Source organism: Oncorhynchus kisutch, linkage group LG6, assembly GCF_002021735.2.
Source record: "Oncorhynchus kisutch isolate 150728-3 linkage group LG6, Okis_V2, whole genome shotgun sequence".
Lineage (NCBI taxonomy): Eukaryota > Metazoa > Chordata > Actinopteri > Salmoniformes > Salmonidae > Oncorhynchus > Oncorhynchus kisutch.
Genome location: NC_034179.2, coordinates 46,027,115 through 46,050,666, shown reverse-complemented (window position 1 = coordinate 46,050,666; position 23,552 = coordinate 46,027,115). Strand labels below are relative to the sequence as shown.

Genomic DNA, 23,552 nt, shown 5'->3' with positions numbered 1-23,552 from the left:
AGTATGTTAGTATGGGTATTGGAACACAGCTCTGGATTACAACATTTTCAATGGAGAATCTCCATTGAGAAGGTTTTTTAATCCTGGTCTGTATCCACAAAGCATCTAAGAGTAGGAATGCCTTCAGTTTAGCCTTTTAGATAATAATAACTGTTCTATAGTTTGCATGGTGCCCTAGTAGCAGCATAAGCACAGAACTCATGTTAATGTCTACATATTTAGTTATTTTGTAGGTGTTTATAATTGCTGATTTTTAAATCAGCTTTTTTGTTTTTGATAACATTCAACTCAAATTCAAATTAGATGTATTTATATAGCCCTTCTTAGATCAGCTGATATCTCAAAGTGCTGTACAGAAACCCAGCCTAAAACCCCAAACAGCAAGCAATGCAGATGTATAAGCACGGTGGCTAGGAAAAACTCCTTAGAAAGGCCATAACCTAGGAAGAAACCTAGAGAGGAACCAGGCTATGAGGGGTGGCCAGTACTCATCTGACTATGCCGGGTGGAGATTATAACAGAACATGGCAAGATGTTCAAATGTTCCAGCATTGTCAAATAATAATAATCACAGTAGTTGTTGAGGGTGCAACAGGTCAGCACCTCAGGAGTAAATGTCAGTTAGCTTTTCATAGCCGATCATTGAGAGTATCTCTACCGCTCCTGCTGTCTCTAGAGGCTTGAAAACAGCAGGTCTGTTTAACATTGAGTTTTTATAGCATATATCTGATGTTTTTGAGACACAGATTTTCAGATTGACTAAGAGGTTAACACTTTTGTCATGGCTAGCTAGCTGGCTAATGTTTTTGTTTGAAAAAATGCATCTGGACACAGTACAACTTTTTTTTGTTTCACCTGGCTGCCAATTCCTGATCTTCTGAGAACATAATTTGAGGAGTCGGCTGAAACGTGAGAGGAATGGGAGAGAGAGGAATACAGCAGTGCTGAGGCAGAGGGCTGGTACTGAGGATGACTGCCCACGATTCACCACTCACTTTGTGTGGTGAGTTTTCTGGCACCCAGAGCTGCTGAGGCATCACCCAAGTGGGTGCTACATAGAATGGAAGAGGAGAAGCCCAGTGGCTCTAAGACTCACGTTGGTTCCCAGACTTGCCCTCTACAACATCATCAGCAGACTCAATCACCATCATTTACCATCCTCTGACCAGCTCTCTCTGCTCAAGCCATGAACTGACCCTCCCCATCATCGGAGGATGCAGCTTTCAAAGACTCTGCCTCTATTGGTTGACCTGTCATGATATATTGCTTATTTGTTTTTTGCTCTTGAAGCACTTTGAGATCTTATGCAGAGCGCTATAGAAATGTAATTATTATTTTTATGAATAAGGTTATATGGACAGACCCTTGATCAGCATTCCTACTCTGAGAGTATCCACTCTTTGTGGATACTTGCCCTGGACAAAGCTTAATCTGTGTCTGAAACCAGCCTATAAAATCCAGCAAGTTTCAATAACTTTTGTACTACTTGGAAAATATACAAATAAATTAGTAAGATAGTTTATAGATGGGACAGATCATGATTTTCTAATTATGATATCTTTAAAAATATATTAAAAACACAGGAAAGTTTGTCAAAGTTTAAATGTGTGCCAAAATGTTGTCATAAGTGTCACCATGTTACCTCAAAATAACTAGTCCATCTCTTTTTGAGGAATTGAGACATCACATTTTTTTGTCCATTGAGATGGCAGTTGAGAGAGTCTGATGTCATAGACTCACAGAGCAATGTGTAGAATATCATTAATTAATGCCCATGACATTACACAAGTAACATGACATAACTACTTGTTAATTATGGATGTAATAATGACTGCTGTCCTAACCTAGTAGGTAACTTTTAAAAAACTTTTCAATATCTGGCTGCATGATTTTGATTCCCCCTTACATCTTCCCTAGGCTTCAAGATAGGTCACTCAACTGAGACTGCTCTCCTCTGTCATGGAGGCTCTCCGCACTGCCAAAGCTGACTCGCTCTCCTCTATACGCTGCCTTCGACACCGTGAACCATCAGGTCCTCCTCTCAACCCTCTCAGGGCTGGGCGTCTCCGGCTCTGCACACTCTTTGATTGCATCCCACCTGGCAGGCCACTCCTACCAGGCGATGTGGAGAGGATCTGTGTGTGCACCACGTACTCTCGCTACTGGTGTCCCACAGGGCTCGGTTCTAGGCCCTCTCCTCTTCGCTCTATAAACCAAGTCACTCGGCGCCATCATATCCTCACATGGTCTCTCCTATCATTGCTATGCGGATGACACTCAACTACTTTTCTCCTTTCCCCCTTCTGCCACCCAGGTGGCGACGCATCTCTGCGTGCCTGGCAGATATCTCAGCTTGGTTGTTGGCCCACCACCTCAAGCTCAACCTCGACAAGACGGAGCTGCTCTTCCTCCCGGGGAAGGCCTGCCCGCTCCAAGACCTCTACATCATGGTTGACAACTCCACGGTGTCCCCCTCTCAGAGTATATAAACCTTGGCGTGACCCTAGACAACATCCTGTCATTCTCTGAAAACATCAAAGCAGTGACTTTATCCTGCAGGTTCATGCTTTACAACAGGGGTATTCAACTACCGTACAAGGTTTCTGTTCTGGTGGGAGTTGCTATAGGAGGACAGGCTCATTTTAATGGCTTGGATGGAATAACTGGAAAGGTATCAAACATATGGAAACCACATGTTTGACTTTGTTCCATTTATTCCATTCCAAAAACATCTGAAACCGTAACTCTTCAAAGAATACCTTAAATAATCCCACAGCATGAACTAACACTAGCACTTGAATCGTTTCCCCCCTAGCACTGACTTTGCTGATAAGTACGTTTTGAGGAAAAATTTACTTACTATGACTGAGATATGTTTTTGTCCCACCTAGCTAACTTAAGATGAACGACTTATTAACTGTAAGTCGCTCTGCATAAGACCGCCTGCTAAATGACAAAAATGTCAAATGTAAATACAATTAAGTGGCATTTGAGTGACATCTAGTGTCAAATTGTTGAAGCTGCATAGACTTTACTTATATTCATCAAGAACAAAATTCGGCAGTCCTGGCTAAATAACTAGGTCGTCTAATATTCAACAAGCAACCAGATGAGTTGAAGTCAGAGGTGAACTTTTGGTAATTGATTAATCAATATTATTTCTCGACCTTCTCAAAATGGATGGATGTGATGCCCATCATGACATGCTCCATCATGACTAGCTACACCTCATTACATCCGGTGGATGAGGTCAATCTTTCCCCAAAGATCCGCCATTTCAGCCTCTGAGTTTTATATTGCAAATTACTTAAGAGATTTATTTTAAAACGCCTTGACAAATAAATTATAGATTTCTGGTTGCCACAATTAATTCTTAATTAAGGGGTTAACTGTATTGTTTCGTGGGAGTCTGTGAAATGTACATAGATGTAACGGTTTAAAGCGGTATCGATGCCATGTTTTTTTCCCGGAGCGTGTTCCTTAGTGAACCAAAGTTTTTGTATGAGTTGAATCCCGATTGCGAATAGGGAGAGGCAAGGGGAAGGCCTTGGATACTCGGAGTGGATTTGGAGCCATGGCCGGGAATTTTGATGCCGAGGACCGTGCTAGCTGGTACTGGGGAAGGTTGAGCCGACAGGAGGCGGTTTCTCTCTTGCAGGGTCAGAGACATGGCGTATTCCTAGTCAGGGACTCGATTACCAGTCCTGGGGACTACGTGCTATCCGTCTCAGAAAACTCAAAAGTCTCACATTATATAATTAACAGCATCAGCAACAACCGGCAATCTGGATCAGGTAAGATAGCGAGCTAGCCAGCTAACTAACGTTACACCAGACAGACATAGCTAGTTAGCTAAGCTAAACCAAAGACCGAAGCTATTTGTTTAAACACTCTGGCTAAGCTATGAACATCTAGTTAACGTTAGTTAGATGTCTACTGATGTTAGCTAAGGACTGAATATACTGTATTATTATTATGTGGCAACGGAAGCAACCCTAACGTTACGTCGTTAGCTGTGGTGGTCATGTAGCTAGCGTGTGCTTAGTGAACTACATACAGTATATAAGACTGGTGGTGGCTGTTTAAAAAAAAAAAACTGTAATAGTGGGTTTTCAAAGGTCTGTTTTAGTTTTGTCAGCTGGAGTTTTAGGTACTTTCTGTTTAGTAAGAACCTGGTAGACAGAGTGAAAGGAGTGGGTTGGGCTGATCCCGTGAATGAATGGACAGGCTGTCACAATTGGAGGATGACTATTCCGAATGGTGTGTGTGGAATGCCTGTGTTCCTGCCCTGTTTTAAAAAAACATTTTTTTTTACACAGGCTCAGTTCTTATTTGTTACCTCATTCTGATATCGTAACGACCATCTGCACTGATCTGTGTTTTTGACAGATGGGATGCTGCCAATATCAGAAATGGCTTTACGCAGCAGGTTAGAATAATTCATGTAACATATAAGGATTATGTTTATGGTTAGGGTTAGCTACGTGCAAAAAGTCTCCCTGATGCGACTCGAATATGCAACTTTGAAATTAGCGCATCCCATCTCGACATGCGCCTGATATCTCTGATAACTCGCAAACACTGATATGATAAAGCTTTGACGATATCCAGATTGTTATACCTTCATACCCAACACAAGGGGCGCTATTTTCAAACCCCACTGAGCCTTTTTCACCCGAAGGTTAGCAATGCTAACAAGTACATGTACAATCCCATAGAGAATGCTAACTAAATGCCAACGAGGGTATTGAGAACATTTTATACAGTCTCTGACCTAAAGTATTTGCAGGACAGACATCCCAGCTCAAAGTTATACAAGTAACTAAAAAATGCTGCATGCAGAAAACCAATATTAGACAGCAAGTCTCTTGATCCAGGAGGGAATTATCTGCTGTTACCAATAGAAGCTTGATTATGGAAGAAGCTAACCACGTAATTTAGCTATACTAAACCAAAATATTAACGCAACATGCAACAATTTAAATGATTTTACTGAGGTACAGTTCATATAAGGAAATCAGTCAATTGAAATAAATTCATTAGGGCCTAATCTATGACACATGACTCAGCATGGGCCCAGCCATTAGGAAGCCAGGCCCATCCAATCAGAATGAGTTTTTCCCCACAAAAGGGCTTTATTACAGACAGAGATACTTCTCAGTTCCATCAGCTGTGCAGGTGGCTGGTCTCACACGATCCCATAGGTGAAGAAGCTTGAAGTGGAGGTCCTGAGCTGGCATGGTTACATGTGTTCTGCGGTTGTGAGGCAGGTTGGACGTACTGCCAAGTTCTCTAAAACTACGGAGGCGACTTATGGTAGATAAATGAACATACAATTCTCTGGCAACAGCTCTGGTGGACATTCCTGCAGTCAGCATGTCAATTGCATGTGCCCTCAACTTGAGACATCTGTGGCATTGTGTTGTGCTGCACATTTTAGTGGCCTTTTGTCCCCAGCACAAGGTGCACCTCTGTAATGTACAATGCTGTATAATAGAGGTCGACCGATTAATCGGAATGGCTGATTAATTAGGGCCAATTTCAAGTTTTCATAACAATCGGTAATCAAAATTTTTGGACACCGATCATGGCCGATTACATTGCACTCCACGAGGAGACTGCGTGGCAGTCTGACTACCTGTTATGCGAGTGCAGCAAGGAGCCAAGGTAAGGTGCTAGCTAGCATTAAACGTATCTTATAAAAAACAATCATTTTTAACATAATCACTAGTTAACTACACATGGTTGATGATATCACTAGTTTATCTAGCTTCTCCTGCGTTGCATATAATCGATGCGGTTCCTGTTCATTTCTCATCGAATCACAGCCTACTTCTCCAAACGGGTGATGATATAACAAGCGCATTTGCGAAAAAAGTTGTTGCACCAATGTGTACCTAACCATAAACATCAATGCCTTTCTTTAAAATCAATACACAAATATATATTTTTAAACCTGCATATTTAGTTAATATTGCCTGCTAACATGAATTTCTTTTAACTAGGGAAATTGTCACTTCTCTTGCGTTCTGTGCAACAGAGTCAGCGTATATGCAGCAGATTGGGCCGCCTGGCACGTTGCGAACTGTGAAGACTATTTCTTCCTAACAAAGACAGCTAACTTCGCCAAACAGGGTCTGATTTAACAAAAGCGCATTTGCGGAAAAAAAACATAATCATTGCACGAAAGTACCTAACCATAAACATCAATGCCGTTCTTAAAATCAATACATAGACGTATATATTTTAAAACCTGCATATTTAGTTAAAAGACATGTTAGCACGCAATATGGGGAAGGAGCGTAGCCTAGTGGTTAGTGTTAGTGTTGGACTAGTAAATGGAAGGTTGCAAGATCAAATCCCCGAGCTGACAAGGTACAAATCTGTCGTTCTGCCCCTGAACAAGGCAGTTAACCCACTGTTCCTTGGGTGTCATTGAAAATAAGAATTTGTTCTTAACTGACTTGCCTAGTTGAATAAAGTTAAAATAAAAAATATAAAACTAGGGAAATTGTGTCACTTCTCTTGCGTTCATTGCATGCAGAGTCAGGGTATATGCAACAGTTTGGGCCGCCTGGCTCGTTGCGAACTAATTTGCCAGAATTTTATGTCATTATGACATAACATTGAAGGTTGTGCAATGTAACAGGAATATGTATACTTATGGATGCCACCCGTTAGATGAAATACAGAACGGTTTCCGTATTTCACTGAAAGAATATACGTTTTATTTTTGAAATGATAGTTTCCGTATTTGACCATATTAATGACCTACGGCTTGTATTTCTGTGTGTTATTATGTTATAATTAAGTCTAAGATTTGATAGAGCAGTCTGACTGAGCATGGTAGGTAGCAGCAGGCTTGTAAGCATTCATTCAAACAGCACTTTCGTGCGTTTGCCAGCAGCTCTTCGCAATGCTTCAAGCATTGCACTGTTTATGACTTCAAGCCTATCAACTCCTGAGATTAGGCAGGTGTAACCGATGTGAAATGGCTAGCTAGTTAGCGGGGTGCGCGCTAATACCGTTTCAAACGTCACTCGCTCTGAGACTTGGAGAAGTTGTTCCCCTTGCTCTGAAAGGGCCGCAGCTTTTGTGGAGCGATGGGTAACGATGCTTCGAGGGTGGCTGTTGTCGATGTGTTCCTGGTTCGAGCCTAGGTAGGGGCGAGGAGAGAGGGATGGAAGCTATACTGTTACACTGGCAATACTACAAGAACCTGTGCCTACAAGAACATCCAATAGTCAAAGGTATATGAAATACAAATGGTGTAGAGAGAAATAGTCCTATAATTCCTATAATAACTACAACCTAAGACGTCTTAACTGGAAATATTGAAGACTAATGTTAAAAGGAGCCACCAGGTTTCATATGTTCTGAGCAAGGAACTTAATCGTTAGCTTTTTTACATGACACATATTGCACTTTTACTTCTCCAACACTTTGTTTTTGCATTATTTAAACCAAATTGAACATGTTTCATTATTTATTTAAGGCTAAATTGATTTGATTGATGTATTATATTAAGTTAAAATAAAAGTTTTCATTCAGTATTGTTGTAATGTCATTATTACAAATAAATAAAAACATTTTTTTTTTAATTGTCAGATTAATCGGTATCGGCTTTTTGGTCCTCCAATAATCGGTATAGGTATCGGCGTTGAAAAACATAGTCGGTCGACCTCTACTGTATAATCAGATTCTTGATATGCCACACCTATCAGGTGGATTGATTATTTTGACAAAGGAGAAATGCTCACTAACAGGGAAGTAAATACATTTCTGCACAAAATGAGAAAAAGGCTTTTTGTGCGTTTTTGAACATTTGTCTGAATTAATCCTACCAAAAATGATAAATCATAGCTAATTTGACGTCTTATTCCCGAGCATGTCTTAACTACTTGATTGTACCTCTAAGGAGTTTAGTGGTTGTTGGACCAGTATTTGTGAATTTCCAAATGTGCGCGACAATTAGCTAGAAGCTATTGTGCTTGCTAGCTGAATCGGCCTCCTCAAACCGAAACAAAAGGGATGCTAACAATGCCAGTTCACACACTCCATGCTGAATACTCCCTCTAGCTTACAGTGCCTTCAGAAAGTATTCATACCCTTTGACTTATTCCACATTTTGTGTTACAGCCTGAATTCAAAATTGATTAAATATGTTTTTCTTGCCCATCACACAATACCCCATAATGACAGTGAAAACATGTTTTTATTAATGTTACCAAATATATTGAAAATTAAATGCATAAATATCTCATTTACTCAAGTATTCATCGCCAAAGGTTATAACCACCTTTGGTGGCGATTACAGCTGTAAGGCTTCCTCGGTAAGTCCCCAAGAGCTTTAAACACCTGGATTATACAATATTTGCCCATTTTTATTATTTTCAAAATTCTTGAAGCTCGGTCAATTTGGTTGTTGATCAATGCTTGACAACCATTTTCAATTCTTGCCATAGATTTAACTCCCCAGTCCTTAATGATTACAAGCATACCCATAACATGACTGTGCTTGAAAATAGTTATTTAAAAAAAATATTTATATTTAACCAGGTAAGCTAGTTGAGAACAAGTTCTCATTTACAACTGCGACCTGGCCAAGATAAAGCAAAGCAGTGCAACACAAACAATAACACAGAGTTACACATGGAATAAACAAGCGTACAGTCAATAACACAATAGGGAAAAGTCTATATACAGTGTGTGCAAATGGCGTGAGGAGGAAGGCAATAAATAGGCCATAGTAGTGAAGTAATTACAATTTAGCAGATTAACACTGGAGTGATAAATGAACACATGATGTGCAAGTAGATATACTGGTGTGCAAAAGAGCAGAAAATAGCAGAGCGCGTGCTACGGGAGGGAGTTGTTATCGTGACCAGTGAGCTGAGATAAGTCTATGCTAGGTAAAGCTCTGACTTATAGATGACCTGGAGCCATTGGGTCTGGCGACAAATATGTAGCGAGGGCCAGTTGACTAGAGCATACAGGTCGCAGTTGTGGGTGGTTTAAGGGGCTTTGGTAACAAAACGGATGGCACTGTGATAGACTGCATCCAATTTGCTGAGTAGAGTATTGTAAGCTATTTTGTAGATGACATCGCCAAAGTCGAGGATCGGTAGGATAGTCAGTTTTACTAGGGTAAGTTTGGCGGCGTGAGTGAAGGAGGCTTTGTTGCGAAATAGAAAGCCGATTTCTAGATTTAATTTTGGATTGGAGATGTTTAATATGAGTCTGGAAGGAGAGTTTACAGTCTAGCCAGACACCTAGGTATTTGTAGTTGTCCACATATTCTACGTCAGAACCGTCCAGGGTAGTTATGCTAGTCGGGCGGACGGGTGCGGGCAGTGAACGGTTGAAAAGCATGCATTTGGTTTTACTAGCATTTAAGAGCAGTTGGAGGCCACGGAGTGTTGTATGGCATCAAAGCTTGTTTGGAGGTTAGTTAACACCGTGTCCAAAGAAGGGCCAGATGTATACAGAGTGGTGTCATCTGCGTAGAGGTGGATCAGGGAATCACCCGCAGCAAGAGCGAAATCATTGATTTATACAGAGAAAAGAGTCGACCCGAGAATTGAACCCTGTGGTACCCCCATAGAGACTGCCAGAGGTCCGGACAACAGGCCCTCCGATTTAACACACTGGACTCTGTCTGCGAAGTAGTTGGTGAACCAGGCGAGGCAGTCTTTTGAGAAACCAAGGCTATTGAGTCTGAATACGGTGATTGACAGAGTAGAAAGCCTTGGCCAGGTCGATGAAGACTGCTGCACAGTACTGTCTTTTATCGATGGCGGTTATGATATCGTTTTAGTACCTTGAGCGTGGCTGAGGTGCACCTGTGACGAGCTCGGAAACCATAGAGAGTGGTATTCAGTAATGTGTTGTATTGGATTTGCCCTAAACATAACTGTATTCAGGACAAAAAGTTTTTTGCTTTGCCACTTTTATTGCAGTATTACTTTAGTGCCTTGTTGCAAACAGGATGCATGTTTTGGGATATTTTTGTTCTGAACAGCCTTCCTTTTCACTTTGACAGTGACAAAAGGCTGTAACACAACAACATGTGGAAAAAGTCAGAGTTGTGAATACTTTCTGAAGGCGCTGTAGCTATCCACTGTAGTGAAATTCCAGCTAATAGCACAGTTTTAATGATAATGCAGTTTCTGTTCTGCCGTGACTAGTTCACTGCTCAATCTGCGATGTTATGGCACTGGCTAAATGTTACAGTAGCGAGGCACAGTACCAGCTGTCAGATACATGTGATTTCTGAGAACAGTACCATAACTTTAGTGCCGTAGAACTTAATCGGCAAGCTTGCAAATGAGCTACCACAATGGCCATTCAAACAAGCTAGAAGTAAGCGTTTGCACAGCTCGTCGAGCATGGTTTGCCGTAGTAGCCAGCCCAGTGTATCATAGTGGAGTGATTTAGGAACTAGTGGAAGCGGATGAGCAAAATCACGTTTTTCCAGAGATTAGTTCCACGATTTGTAATACAGATGGCAACTGCGTATCACGTTAAAATGACGCCACCTATCAGAAGACAATGGTGTGACGATTAGCTATGCTTTGAAATTTTATCAAACTATTGAATGAGTAGGCCTGTGTCTTCTTAGACCCAGACACTGTGGGTGGCATTGAAATGTATTATGACGACGACCCCCTTGAACAGATTTGATTTTTTCTTAATAAACTTGCAAAGAAATTGTGACTGGGAGCGTATGCATGCTGTATGTTAAGACGTGGGAGACTTAAATACTAACTATTTCAGCTAACTCCTTGACTTGAGACACATTTTTTGTTAAGGCTCTATTGTCAATCTTTTTTTAGCTGTGAGGCTCTTCCAGGTGTCGTGTCTTTGGCTATGTCGGATTAAGTTATATGACATGCTGATCTGTAAAATAATTACTCCGTAATTAATATTACCTTATTGAGCTAATCGTGTAACTAATTTATTTATATTTTACTAGGCAGGTCAGTTAAGAACATATTCTTATTTCAATGACGGCAGTGGGTTAACTGCCTTGTTCAAGGGCAGAACGACAGATTTGTACCTTGTCAGCTTGTGGATTTGAACTTGCAACCTTTCGGTTACTAGTCCAACACTCTAACCACTAGGCTACACTACCGCCCAAGTAACTAGAGAGTCGGGCACCACAAAATAATATTTATAGAGCTGTTACCTTCCGAATAAACTCTTAAAGACCTGGTAATATTTTACATCAACAGCAGTCAATATTAATTGTAAATAAGTTGTAAATTCTTGGTTATCTGCACGAACCCTGGCTAACAAGTTGAACCAGCAATACAGAATTGGCTTTAATTATTTATTTACTAAATACCTAACTAATCACACAGAATTAGACATACACATAATGAAATCATAACTTGATTACAAATTACGTCATGAAGGAAAACGTCCCTAGCGGGCGGAACAGATATGACCGCTTGTTACACAAAAGAAAAGGGGCTGGGTTTGAGTGAAAGAGCGGGAAGACTGAGGGACAAAGGGCGAAGCTGTGCTATCATAAATATAGTATCTTATGCATTCTAAATTACCGCCCATTTGGAAAAGAAAAATGCAATAAATATTTACTCTGAGCTGCACTTCAGTAGGTTGATGGAAGGTCGTGTTGCCCAACCGAGTCCTTTGTTCTTTTGAAGAATGTCTCTGCTGGTAAATTGAATACGTTGTAGTAACGTCGATGGGTGATAGACGGAATACTCTGTCTGTTCCTTCCTAACGCTCGTTTGCATCTGCTGTTGCTAACTCAACGGCTAGGAGGTATCACTTCTGTAGTGAATAAGAGTTCAAAGTTCATACCATTCGCAACCAAAGCTCACGCTGATGTTGGCTTCGTTCTGTAGTTATTATCTGAACCATTCTAACATCGGACGGTTGTCCTCATGTCCTTGGAACAGCAGGTTATATTGTTGTCAAGGGCTTATATAGGAAAGGAGAGGAGGGCGTGTTTGAAAAGTTTTATAGCACAAGTCCCTTCACAGGGGCGGGCCACTGATTGAGCAGAGCCCTATCTTATGAAAACCCAAATCTCACATTTTAGAAGCTAAAATCACATTTCATCCCATCACGAATAATTTTATATTCAAACATTTAAATTGAACAACAATTCCATGTGAATCCGATAACTCTGATGTGTAGACTTTCCACTGTAAAGTTTGTCATCTTATCATTGATGCGAATGTATCAGATGACAACCAAACTGACATCATATTCATTAAGTACCACGCATATGTTCAATTTGTCTGATGTTCCCAGAATCTCTATGTTAACCAAGGGTATTGCAAATGTAACATCAGTAGGGTAGAGAGAGGAAAAAATCGGGGAAGGGGTATTTATGACTGTCATAAACCTACCCCCAGGCCAACGTCATGACACAGGAGAGTGGTTTTCTCCAGAATAGGGTAGGCAACAGCAGGAGCCTAGGTCATCTCAGCTTGGGATAACTCTATAAAAGCATGAGACCTAAGCCAACATCAGCTTTTACATAAACAATTTCAACAAAATTAATTGCATCAATGTCAGACATTTAGTACAACACTGCCATTGAGGCAGAAGGGAAAATCACCCATTGGTCCACCATGCGTTGTTAGATCAGCCGGGGTAATGGCATGACATAACAAACTGCTCCATCCTTTCCCCCTGCCTCACCCGCTAGGTCTGGCCCCCCCACGGTTCCGCATCGGGGATCAGGAGTTTGACGCCCTACCCGCCCTGCTGGAGTTCTACAAGATCCACTACCTGGACACCACCACTCTGATCGAGCCCATCAGCAAGGCCAAACATGCAGGCTTCGTGAGCTGTGCCGCCGCTGCATCAGGCGGCGCCCTACAGGAGGCAGAGTTTGTTCGCGCCCTCTTCGACTTCCCTGGCAACGACGAGGAGGACCTGCCCTTCCGCAAGGGCGACGTTCTGCGCGTGCTGGAGAAGCCTGAGGAGCAGTGGTGGAACGCGGCCAACCAAGAGGGCCGTGTCGGCATGATTCCCGTGCCCTACGTGGAGAAGTACCGGCCTGCCTCGCCCAACTCCTTGGTGGCTCCGGCGGCAGGGAGGCCTGGCGGAGCAGGAGGAGTAGGCGGAGTACCGCCAGGTGTTGGAGCCAGCACTACCGACGGAGCAGCTCCCCAGCTGCCCCCGCCTCTGGGGGAGCCGGGCCAGTATGCCCAGCCTGTGGGCAATACACCCCTGCCCAACCTGCAGAATGGGCCTGTCTACGCCCGTGCCATTCAGAAGAGGGTGCCCAACGCCTACGACAAGACGGCCCTCGCCTTGGAGGTATTGGTTCGCCCCCTTTCTTCGCCTTCCTCTGTCCCCCTGTTCTCCACCCGTCTATGGCGCTCTCTCCCTCTTTTCTGTTTCATGTCATGTGCCTATATCTTTTCTCTGCTCTGAGAGCCAGGGTGCTGCTGCAATTGCCTACTCTTGCCTGTAAGCATACATATGCAAACGCAGGCAGGCACACTCGAACATACACACGTGCAAATACACACAATAACATACATAATGGGTTCATGCATAGTTTTCCCTTGATTTTTGTTGAGTCGTACAGTACAAATGGCAATTCCTGAGCAAAGGTTGCCTCACAGTTCATGTCTTGCAGCTCATGTGTCCAATCTCACTGTTGGTAAAGAGCATTCCTGTGAAGAAACACACCCACTGGTATACTGTATGTCATGAGAGGAACATGGGCTAAGTCCCAAATGGCACCCGATTCCCTATGAAGTGCAATGCTTTTGGTTAAAGGTTCTGCACTACGTATGGAATAGGCCAGGGTGCCATTTGGAATGCATCCATGTATTTGCACTGCAGAAAGTGAAGCAGCATGGAGATTATAGATGGGGCATGGGTGTAGTGTGTAACACAGGCTTAGTAGGACTGTGCTGCTTTGTAGTTTATTAATTCGCTTACAGGGTTTGGGTCAATCCCATCCCTGAGTGTATTTGAAGTGGAAACTGACCTGGGTTAGAGATTATAGTTGATTGATTAGGCTACTTTAAATGACTAATTATAGAACACCATTGAGCCCGATAAAGGCTTTTTAAGAGCCACACATTACAGACCCCTGAAGGTCTTGTTTATTTCCAATCTATCTCTATATTCTAACCTGTGTGTGTTTCTGCAGGTCGGAGACATGGTAAAAGTGACCAAGATCAACGTGAACGGCCAGTGGGAGGGCGAGTGCAAGGGCAAACACGGCCACTTTCCCTTCACGCACGTCCGGCTTCTGGACCACCAACACCCTGAGGATGAGAGCTGAGAGACACACTTAGTCTCACTCCTCACTTCACAAAATCCCTCTGTGATTTTTTTCTCACATATGATAGAAAGAGCACACAGGATATACGGACTACAGTGGTCAGGAGTTGCAACTCAGCAGCTGTTGTTGCCAATGGGGCTGGAGTACACTCCCCTCCCTTCACATACACACACAGAATAGAGTTTACACTTCCACCCCAGTATTGAAGTCCTGATACACGACACACAGCAGCGTTTATGACCCCTCTCCCATGTTATCCACAAAAACCTCCTCTACATACATACGCACACAATTCAGATACTTGTGTATATGTGGCTTCTCTCACAGACTCCTGGATCACCCTTTTGTAGTAACGGACTGTGAACTTGGCAGTGAGAAGAGAAGCCACCCTGACTCCTAATTTTGACTCCCTCTTGTGGAGACATGTGCTCACTGCGACTGAAACCGACCATTGCTGCACTTCACAGACAGCAGGAGTTACCACAGCACACTCCACTACTCACCACAGGGGCTCTAACCCAGCCCCTCTCTGCTACAAACCCCACACTACAAACCCCCAAGTCCCCTTTTTGTACTGAAATGAAAAATATTATGATAGAATTATGACAGGTACAGCAACTGCCAAAAGAAAGGAAACACTTGAGTAAATGATGGATACAAAGTATATTGAAAGCAGGTGCTTTCACACAGGTGCGGTTCCTCAGCAATTCCTAAGCAATTAACATCCCAACATGATTAGGGTCATGTATAAAATGCTGGGCAGGCATTGTTTTGGCTAACATGGCTATGCCCCCATAGGATGACAATGCGCAATGGTTCGATGAGCATGAAAACGATGTAAACCATATGATGTGGCCATCTGTCACCAGATCTCAACCCAATTGTACACTTATGCGAGATTCTGGAGTGGCGCTTGAGACCACCAACAAAACACCAAATGATGGTATTTCTCATGGAATGGTGTCACATCCCTCCAATAGAGTTCCATCCAGAAATGTGTATAATCTATGGCAAGGCACATTGAGGCTGTTCTGGCTCATGGTGGCACAACTCCCTATTAAGACACTATTGGCGTTTCCTTTTTTTGGGCAGTTATATATAGTACCAGTCAAAAGTTTGGACACACCTACTCATTCAAGAGTTTCTTTATTTTTACTATTTTCTACATTGTAGAATAATAATGAGACATCAAAACTATGAAATAACACATGGAATCATGTAGTAACCAAAAACGTGTGAAACAAATCAAAATGTTTTTATATTTGTGATTCTTCAAAGTAGCCACCCTTTGCCTTTGACAGCTTGTACACTCTTGGCATTCTCTCAACCAGCTTCACCTGGGATGCTTTTCCAACAGTCTTGAAGGAGTTCCCACGTTGGCTGCTTTTCCTTCACTCTGCAGTTCAACTCATCCCAAACCATCTCAATTGGGTTGAGGTTGGGTGATTGTGGAGGCTAGGTTATCTGATGCAGCACTCCATCACTCTCCCTATTGCTCAAATTGCCCGTACACATCCTGGAGATGTGTTGGGTCATTGTCCTGTTGAAAAACAAATGATAGTCCCACAAAGTGTAAACCAGATGGGATGGCGTATCGCTGCAGAATGCTGTGGTAGCCATGCTGGGTAAGTGTATCTTGAATCCTAAATAAATCACAGACAGTGTCACCAGCAAAGCACCCCCACACCATCACACCTCCTACTACATGCTTCACGGTGGGAACCACACATTCAGAGATCATCTGTTCACCTACTCTGCGTCTCACAAAGACAGTGTTTTTGCGACTGCTTTGAAACTTTCTATGTTCTTGAAATTTTCCGGATTGACTGACCTTCATGTCTTAAATTAATGATGGACTGTAGTTTCTCTTTGCTTATTTGAGCTGTTCTTGCCATAATATGGACTTGGTCTTTTACCAAATAGGGCTATCTTCTGTATTACCAACCCTACCTTGTCACAACACAACTGATTGGCTCAAACGCATTAAGAAGGAAAGAATTTCCACAATTGTACTTTTAATAAGGCACACTTGTTAATTGAAATGCACTCCAGGTGACTGCCTCATGAAGCTGGTTGAGAGAATGCCAAGAGTGTGCAAAGCTATCATCAAGGCAAAGGGTGGCTACTTTGAAGAATCTTGAATATAAAATATATTTTGATTTGTTTACCACTGTTTTGGTTACTACATGATTGGTTACTATGTTATTTTATAGTTTTGATGTCTCGACTATTATTCTACAATGTAAAAAATAGTAAAAATAAAAACTCTTGAATGAGTAGGTGTCAACTTCTGACTGGTACTGTATATATATCATTACATGCTAAATATTATGTAAAATGTTTTGTTTTTTCGTTGCCCTGTGTGTGGTCACTGTTATGCGTCTATCTGAAACACTATGATGACTGTCTGGGGAGGAAGTGGAGACATTCCTTAGGACTGTCCGGTATCGGGCCTTCGTCTAGTCCGCCTCATTGTTTTGAGAAATGGTCATATAAGGAGGGTATACAGTGGCCAGACAATGACAGAAAAATGTAAATATACCAACACCGCCCTCTCTCCTCATACCTTGATTTGCCAAGTCCCCTCCTCTCCCATCCTGTCAGTCTCCTCCACCTGTCTCATTCATTTGTTACATGGTCTGATCCATTTCCTCCCGGACCTCCCCTATGCTAAAGACACTAGAGGCACCTACAGATTACAGTTATGTTTTAGTGTACATAAAGGCCTTTTGGCAGATGGAACCTGTTAACGTCACATTTGAAATGATACAGACTTAGTTCCCAGCACTGTGATGCATAAGTTCACATTGTCACACAGCCGCAGCCTTAATCCTTTGGTGTCTCCCCTAGTTTCCCTCCCACGTGGTCGTAGCAAACACAGTAAATATACATACACGTTTTTAAGTTGACTGAATTCATTGTTTCTGTCAGCTACGTTTCAACTGGGAGCTCTAAGTTAGGTCTGGGTTGTATTCAGTAGGACACCATGTTGAAAGTGTTTTAAAAAGTTATGCAACAGAAAACGATATTGAATGTTTCTTATCGGACAAGTTTGGGTAGTACCTCCCTGTTTCAAAACCTTTCCTCCCGACTGAACATGACCACGTTCAATTCCCTAGTGTCTCCCTTAGTGCCAATCTATCATCCTCTCACCCAGTACCTACCCTCTGGGCACAGTTATGACACATCCTGCCACTGACGTGCCAGATACACCGCAGTATGCTAAACGTCCTCATCAGATGATTACACTACATTGCTTAAGGACTGTGGGTGAAAGGCACATTGATCATAGTAACATGGGTAGGTATATTGACCAATCGTAGGCACATGTGAGTGTTTTAGGCCAATCATCGTCATTTGGGGAGGATCTGTTTATTTTGTCCTTTCTACCTCGTCTGAATTGTTTTAATTGATGTTAATTGTCTTTCCGAAATAGGAAAATAACATGACCTGAAGTGCCAGGCGCAGTTCATCTGTATTTTTGTGGAAATGTTGGTAGATTTTATTTCCTTATTTTTTTATATATTTTTTTGCCAACCGAACAATTATAGTCCAAACACTCCTTAATCCCTCAACTATACCCTGTGGTATTATTGTGTAAATGTGCATAGTTGCTCAACTTTCCCAACAGTGTAAGAACCTACGTTCCTTCCAAGTCCATGTCTATGAAGCTGCAAGACTTTTTAATAATGCTAAGAGTGAGAATATTAATTACAAGCCCTGTGTAGATGTTTTCTATGTTAAAGTTTACAAAGACACTGCTCTATTGAAGGCAGCACTGAGGGCAATCTGCATAACTTGTGTTGACTGCAGAATCATTGTTTTTATGAGACAATGAACAGTTAAAATGTGTCTGTAACAGTTTGAATGGTTTTATGCTCTGTATGTGATATAAACAGAGTTCAGTGACAGGAGGAGTAGTACGACAAGAGGATGATTGAACTATGACACACTACAGAAAGCACCAGGGTTGTGTTCAGTAAAAAAATTGTTCTTACTGGTCAAGTTCAGGTAGTAGGCTACCTCCCAGTTTCACTGTTTTGTTTCCTCCCTACTGAACCAGACCACAACCAGACTCGTGTTGCCCAGGTTAAATAATATTTCTATATGTTTTAATGAATTAGAAATTATGCAATCTGTATTTAGCAATGACAGCGAGAGATTTACACAAATAAATGAATGACAAACTCAAACTGAAAATATGACATTAAACTGCCTGACTGAGTTCTCCTATTGCATAACTTTGAATTATTTGTTTAAGTCAATACTGCAGATTGGGAAGGGTGCTGTGGACATGTACCTGGCACCTCTCATTTTCCCTTTCTAGTTTTCTTGAACTCTGTTGTCAATACTGTTTGGATTTCTTGAAAGGAAACAAATAATTGATGTGCTTTCTGTTGGTCTTTGGCTTTTTAATGTTGTCCTCTGGTATGGCACTGATGGGTATGTATTTTACCATTATGTTCATAGTGTAAGAAGTTGTTGTACTTTGTTTGGTTAACATTGCTCAAATGTTCTCGAACATTTCCCACCAACACCATTCTGCAATGTGTTGCCAGTTGAGCCAGGTCATGTTGTGTCTGTTGTACTTGCATGTTGCTTCCAGTGACACCCGTCTGTCATCCAACCATCTCAGGCTTGCCTTGAAGAGACTGTCTCCATTTCATAGAGGGCCATGATCATATGATACCGTTTTGTCTAGTGGAGTATAGGCCAGTCAGGTGAAGCAACTTTCGCCCTTGGACCAACGAATACTTGGATTTTAAAATGGTGTCCTTTCACAAACATTTTTCAACGTTGAATCCCTTTTCTGCACCTTATCTCTTATATTGCCTCTGTTACTGATGATAGTTTTTTTATGCCTCATCATCATTCATGCCAAACTGTTTTCATTCTCCTGTATTTTTGTAGGTAATTCCACAGAAACTGAATTACGCTGGTTTAAAAAAAGAAAGAAAGAAATGTTATGCCAAACAAAAAATGGTTTATTTTTAAGTTTAATAACAAACCATACAACTATGCACAATGACTAATTTGAACAATTTAAACAGTAAATTACAAACAAAAAAATAACATTTACTGGAAAAACTATCTGCACAGTTCTTCCTGTAAATATTTTTTGTAAAAATGTATAAGTAGTCATTGTGCATACAGTTTGTATGGTTAAACTTTGAAATTAACTTTTGTTTGGTATACATTTTTAAAGTGAAATCTCAGTGTAATTCCATTACATGAAATTGCCCTATCCCAATTCCAATTTTCCTTTCGTGCCATCCCTTTTCTTTTGAAGAGGACAGGAGTGGGTGAAAATATAAATCATTGATTTTAAGATGTTCCATTGTGATATAACACTATTATTTGAAGTTCACATTTTACCTTTTATTTTCTGTAGCATGTAATGTGTTAATATCCTTAGTAAATAAAAACCTATTACAATTGTGTCAATTTGCTGTCTTAATTTGTGTTTGTCTCCATCTAACGCCTGATAGGACTGTGAAGTGGCACAGACACATGCATACACACACAATAACATACGCACTATACATACACATGGATTTAGTACTGTAGATATGTGGTAGTGGTGGAGTAGGGGGACTGAGGGCACACAGTGTGTTGTGAAATCTGTGAATGTATTGTAATGTTTTTAAAATTGTATAAACTGCCTTAATTTCGCTGGACCCTAGGAAGAGTGCAGCAGCTAATGGGGATCCATAATAAATACAAATACAGGCATTCTTAAATTTGGGGCATTTTTTTGTCACTTATAGGCTATGTCTCTGCTGACTCACACATCGAAAGTGAAGTGATACAATACACACTGAATGCTAGCTAGCCCTTGATCATGACAGTTCCATGGCATTACATTACACATAAGAGTCGTTGGACGAAGGCGTCTTCTGCAAGGAGAGTTTTAATTAAGGATCGGCGTCCCATCAACAGGACAGTTGTAAATCATGCAACGCCTTATGTCAAGATCGCAGATTTTAGAGAAACAACAAATGGCGGTACATATGTGTCTTATATCGGCTGAAAGCTTATATTCCCAGAGATAACATGAAGTGTCGTTTTGTTAGATAAAATAATGTTTCATATCCTAAAGTGGTCCATATAGCATGCATGATCGTTTTGTATTTCCACTCGTTCAATTTGCAAAGAAAGGAATCTGAAAATCTCACCCTAAACGTTGTTTCAACGAGTCAAATCACGTTTGAATCTATTCCTCGGAGATCCTAGAAGGTAACAAGACTTCACGATTTCATTAGGCGTGTAGTATATCCTATAGGACACCATATTTGGTCAGAGAGCGACAACCTTCATGGCACGCCGATGACACGGGCAGCCATCACTTGAACGACTGTATCTTTGTAAAATAAGCACCAATTGGGGTCAAACAAAGCTAGCTAGATAGCCAATGAGCTGGGCTTTACGGAAGTATCCGGAAAGCATGTACGTGTCAAATAATGTAGCTACTAACCTTGTATGACAGCATGCCTTTTCATTTTGGACAAAAATTATAAGGATTTTCAGAGTTATGAAGTTATGAAAACTGGTTATTTTGCTAATGTTGAACTTATAATATGGCTACTAATACTTGGAAAGCTAAAACAGTCCAAGTATACAGATTTGACGATATTCTTGCAGAAAAATGGAAAATGAATGCGAATATGTCTCCTTCACGATTTGCCCAAATGTACCTGGGGACTTCACACTAAAAGTCTTGTAGTTCAGTCATACTTATCCATCTGAAACTTTGCATATACACCGCCATCTTGTGGACACTATCGGAATTACAACCAGAGTGATGGCTAGAACTATGAGCTTTCTTTTGCATTTCAGAGATGGTGGTAGAAAAAGACTGGTTGTTTTTTTCTTTATATTTTCTTCTACCAGATCTATTGTGTTATATTCTCCTACATTCAATTCACATTTCCACAATCATGAAAGTGTTTCCTTTCAAATGGTGCCAAGAATATGCATATCCTTGCTTCAGGGCCTGAGCTACAGGCAGTTAGATTTGGGTATGTCATTTAGACTCATTTCTTTTTTAAAGGGGGCTATCCTTAAGATGTTTTAAGATCCCAGACGCTCGGTCTGAACATTACCATGCATCGCTTGCTGTATAGTTTTGGAAGCATAAGGATATCATATCAGTGAGATACAATGTTTTATACACACCTTGATAAGGTTAGTGTTCCCACACCACCATATCTACATGTTACAGTGCTTGTTTACGGAAAACAGACAAGGAGGCGACCACCTGTGCTAATTAGTTATCTAGCAAGCTCCCCCGAACACCTTTGTGTAAGTGCAACTCGGGGAAGTGTATTTTTGTCAGATGGAGGCACCCATAGTTGTATGGATCTGTGCAAAACTGCTACAGTAAGTGTATCTTTTTTATTTTAAGGATTCTCGCTGATGAAAGACATGTTGCGAAAGGTGATTAATTACTTTTCTAAACGTTAAATACAGCGTCGGGATTGTAGTTCACATGAGGCAGTCGTGGGAGAAGTCATGGCTGAGAACTAGGGGAAAAGCAGAATGCCACCTAGAGTTTGAAAGCTAACAATGCATACAGCCGACCTGAGATTATGACAGACTGATTGACTACCCATGGCTCACATGGCTGGTGAGAAGAGGTTAAAATCACTTATATTTTTTATTTAACTAGGCAAGTCAGTTAAGAACAAATTCTTAGTTACAATGACGGCCAAACCCAGACGACGCTGGACCAATTGTGCACTGCCCTATTGGACTCCCAATCACAGTCAGTTGTGATACAGCCTGCAATCAAATCAGGGTGTCTTTAGTGAAGCTTCAAGCACTGAGATGTAGTGTTTTAGACCGCTGCGCCACTCCGGAGTCACAGTATTATAATAACAGTATTGACTCCAGCAATGACAAGGAGTTGTGAACCAGAGCCATATACTAAAATATAAATATGTGGCCCTGATGTGTGAACCACCATTATTATATGCACACTACTTTATGGAGTCTGGTCATGCTGAGTGGATTATATTTAACTGAATCCTTTTAATACTGGCCTGTGTTTCACATTGTATTTCCATCGATTTTTGGTTGACATACACATTGTCTTTCAATAGATTTTTGGTTGACATATAATCACAATGGGTTAGTGGCCAATAGCTTGCACCGGAGTGTGTGAGAAAGAAAAGTGAAGAGCGGGGATGTGGTGTTGGCGTGGATTGCGTCAATTTCCCGGATTGAGTTCGGACGCCATCTTTAAACCAGTGCTGCCGGTAGTTAGATAGTGGGGACGCTGAGCTGCTGCTCCACCAGGAACCGCAGTCTGAGACAGACCCACGGTCGAGCCTCTCCTTCAGGCCGCACATCATCGATAGCCCGACCTCGAACACCATGGCAGATCGAGAACACTTAGTATACCAGGCCAAACTCGCCGAACAAGCCGAGCGATACGATGGTAAGGGCTAAGATTTACTGTCAATGCGGAGTATGTCCCTCATTCGCTTGTCTCCATCTCTCTAGCGGGGGGCTTCGAGGAGCGGATGAGGTGGTTTGAAGATGGATTCGTTAACTAGCTAGTAAGAGATCGTAGTAGAGACAAAATAGCGTTGAAGATAGGGTTTCCTAACTAGTTAGTCATTTAACGTTAGTGGTTTGATTGAACAAAGGTATCAAGCGATACACATGTGTATTACTGGTTTAGGCTATTCAGTGATTGCATGGGCATGGGTGATATTCAGCCCATGCTATCTTCAAAGCCGTTGGTTGTTTCGGCTGGTGGTCCTGTTGTTCCGACTTCGTTGTTAGTTCTCAATGGATGTACTAACGTTAACGTAGAGCATGACAGCTAACGAACGTGAGCTAAAATCTGTGGTAAAATGGCGGTTAACAATGGTTGCCAAATTGCAATAGCTACCGTGTCATGGGGAATGGTTAAGGTTACCTAACCATTTGTTCACAAAAATAATTTGGTTATTTGATGAACTAGCTAGCTATTTTGACAGTAATGCCATTACACTAGAAATAGCGGCTTCGTAGCCTAGTTAGCTAACGTTAGTCTTGAAGCTATTTTGCTAGCGACTGCAGTTTTGCCAACTATTTTTCAAGGAAAGTATACGTTACTTGAGTTTGAGGTTTAACGGCACCCAGAAATGTTGTAGTACTGCCACCAACTAGACTGGCATAGAACCCTCTTATACTTTTCTTGGAAAAAGTACGGTATTTGTTTCCCCTATATAAACCTACAATAGTTAAAACCCCACCACCATACTGCACTATTTAAACC

The 23,552-nt window shown here is 41.5% G+C and overlaps 2 protein-coding genes across 5 annotated transcripts in view; both read left to right on the top strand.

The window, feature by feature from the left end:
- Positions 1 to 3,252: 3,252 nt before the first annotated feature.
- LOC109892155 (adapter molecule crk) lies at positions 3,253 to 19,725 on the top strand. The gene is made up of 3 exons (XM_020484588.2): positions 3,253 to 3,794; positions 12,686 to 13,302; positions 14,150 to 19,725. Exons 1-3 carry the CDS (start codon positions 3,575 to 3,577, stop codon positions 14,282 to 14,284), a joined length of 972 nt encoding a protein of 323 aa, XP_020340177.1. The 5' UTR covers positions 3,253 to 3,574; the 3' UTR covers positions 14,285 to 19,725.
- Positions 19,726 to 22,422: 2,697 nt separating this feature from the next.
- The window catches only part of LOC109892911 (14-3-3 protein epsilon), a 36,642-nt gene continuing 35,512 nt past the window's right edge, over positions 22,423 to 23,552 (top strand). For 2 of the 4 annotated variants that reach the window (XM_020485793.2, XM_031826807.1), the window contains exon 1: positions 22,493 to 22,724. In XM_020485793.2, coding sequence (XP_020341382.1) covers positions 22,661 to 22,724 — 64 coding nt within the window. In that variant the 5' untranslated portion in view covers positions 22,493 to 22,660. Of the gene's footprint in view, positions 22,725 to 23,552 lie in introns of all 4 variants that reach the window. The other 2 variants (XM_020485792.2, XM_031826808.1) reach the window with 2 other exon arrangements.

Coding starts and splice junctions, on each gene's coding strand:
- LOC109892155 (XM_020484588.2), top strand. CDS start 3,575: ATGGCCGGGAATTTTGATGCCGAGGACCGTGCTAGCTGGTACTGGGGA. Junction 3,795..12,685: donor CAACCGGCAATCTGGATCAG/GTAAGATAGCGA, acceptor CTCACCCGCTAG/GTCTGGCCCCCCCACGGTTC. Junction 13,303..14,149: donor AGACGGCCCTCGCCTTGGAG/GTATTGGTTCGC, acceptor GTGTTTCTGCAG/GTCGGAGACATGGTAAAAGT.